This window comes from Gavialis gangeticus, unplaced genomic scaffold (genome assembly GCF_001723915.1).
Source record: "Gavialis gangeticus isolate Ggan-Ray unplaced genomic scaffold, GavGan_comp1, whole genome shotgun sequence".
In the NCBI taxonomy this organism is placed as follows: domain Eukaryota; kingdom Metazoa; phylum Chordata; order Crocodylia; family Gavialidae; genus Gavialis; species Gavialis gangeticus.
In genome coordinates this window covers 36146961-36148296 of record NW_017728994.1, presented here as the reverse complement: position 1 = coordinate 36148296, position 1336 = coordinate 36146961, and the positions used below count along the sequence as shown (strand labels likewise).

The 1336-nt window shown below is 72.5% G+C and overlaps 1 protein-coding gene across 1 annotated transcript in view; it reads left to right on the top strand.

The window, feature by feature from the left end:
- The first annotated feature begins 267 nt into the window (after window positions 1-267).
- CXCL12 (C-X-C motif chemokine ligand 12) overlaps window positions 268-1336 on the top strand; it is a 25616-nt gene continuing 24547 nt past the window's right edge. Inside the window, exon 1 of the mRNA XM_019502573.1 lies at window positions 268-418. Coding sequence (XP_019358118.1) covers window positions 358-418 — 61 coding nt within the window. The 5' untranslated portion in view covers window positions 268-357. The remainder of the gene's footprint in view (window positions 419-1336) is intronic.

Here is a 1336-nt window from a genome sequence, read left to right as displayed (position 1 = left end):
CGGGGCCCAGGGCTTAACCCCGGGGCCGAGACGGGCGCCAGCCGGTGGCGCGGGCCTGGCACCGGATAGTCTCCGTGCCCCAGAGCCGAGTTTTGCCTTGGTCCGTGCCGGCTGCGGAGCAGCAGCCTCGCTCTTTGGTTGAAGTCCAACACTACCATTAGAGGAGGGATATAACAGCCTGCCGAGGCCAATAACTCACGGCCGGCTACTCCCCCTAACCCCGCCCCGCCCGGCACCCGGCCGCGGCCCCGCTATAGAGGGAGGAGGAGGAGGCGGCTCCGCACAGCTCGGCCGCAGCTGTCCCAAGCTCCAGCTCCAGCTCCAGCCTCTGCCCGCGCCGCCCGCCGCCTGCCCAGCATGGACGTGAAGGCTCTGGCGCTGGTGACTTTGATCCTGGCGGCTGTCTCCGTCTCCGACGGTAAGTGCGGGCCGCGGCGGGCCGCTCTGCACAGCCGCTTCTCCCCTCGGCATTGCCGCCCCTTTACCCGCCCCCTCGGGATTTCGGGGCCGGGAAAGCTCAGCTCCGGAGAGCGCCACAGAAGGGAACCTGCCCGAGCCATCGTCTCCCCCCGCGACCTCCTCATCCCTCTGGTCCCGCCGGGCCGGCGTCACCTCCGTGCCGCGCGCGGCAAGTTCCCGCAGGGTCTAGGTTCAGGCGAGGGGCCGGGCAAGGGAAGCTGCGGCGACCCCCCCGGTCAGGCTTGCCCAGGGACGGGGCTGGGGCCTGGGGCTTTGGCCTCGCTGCAAGTTCCTGCAGTGCAAACAACTGGAGTCTGGGGGGCTCCAGACTTCCCAGCGCTTTCCACGTCTTCAAACTCAAACGTCGTCCCCGCCCCCCTCCGCCTCCCGCTCTCCCGGTTCCGTACAACGGAGCGCACCGCGCGGAGGCCGCGAGCTGCCGGGGGAGCCGGGCCGCTGGTGCGGGTTCACGGGGCGGCTCTGGGTGGAAAGGGTGCGTTTGCAATGAGTCCCTCCGCCTGCCCCCGCTGTCCCGACACCCACCGCACTGCCCCGGCGCGCTTGTCCCTGGGCCAGCTCCTCGGCGGCCTCTTCGGCAAGCAGCGGGAGAAGCCGCAGTGCCTGGGGGCTCGGCAGCAGCGGCACGAGGGCCCCCAGCGGGGTCCCCGAGGTGCGGTGTCGCTGCCCGCAGTGCACGGGCTGGCCCGTGTCCGCGGAAGGCCGTTTGCCCCCTGGCTGGGGCTCGTCCCGCGTGGCGTGTGTCCGCCGGCGCCCGGGCGCTGTGTCCGCTCCGCTCCCGCAGCCCCGCGTCTGCCCGGGCCAGGTGCGGAGGAAGGCGGCGGCTTTCTGCTGGGCATCGGCCGCTCCCCCGGCCCCC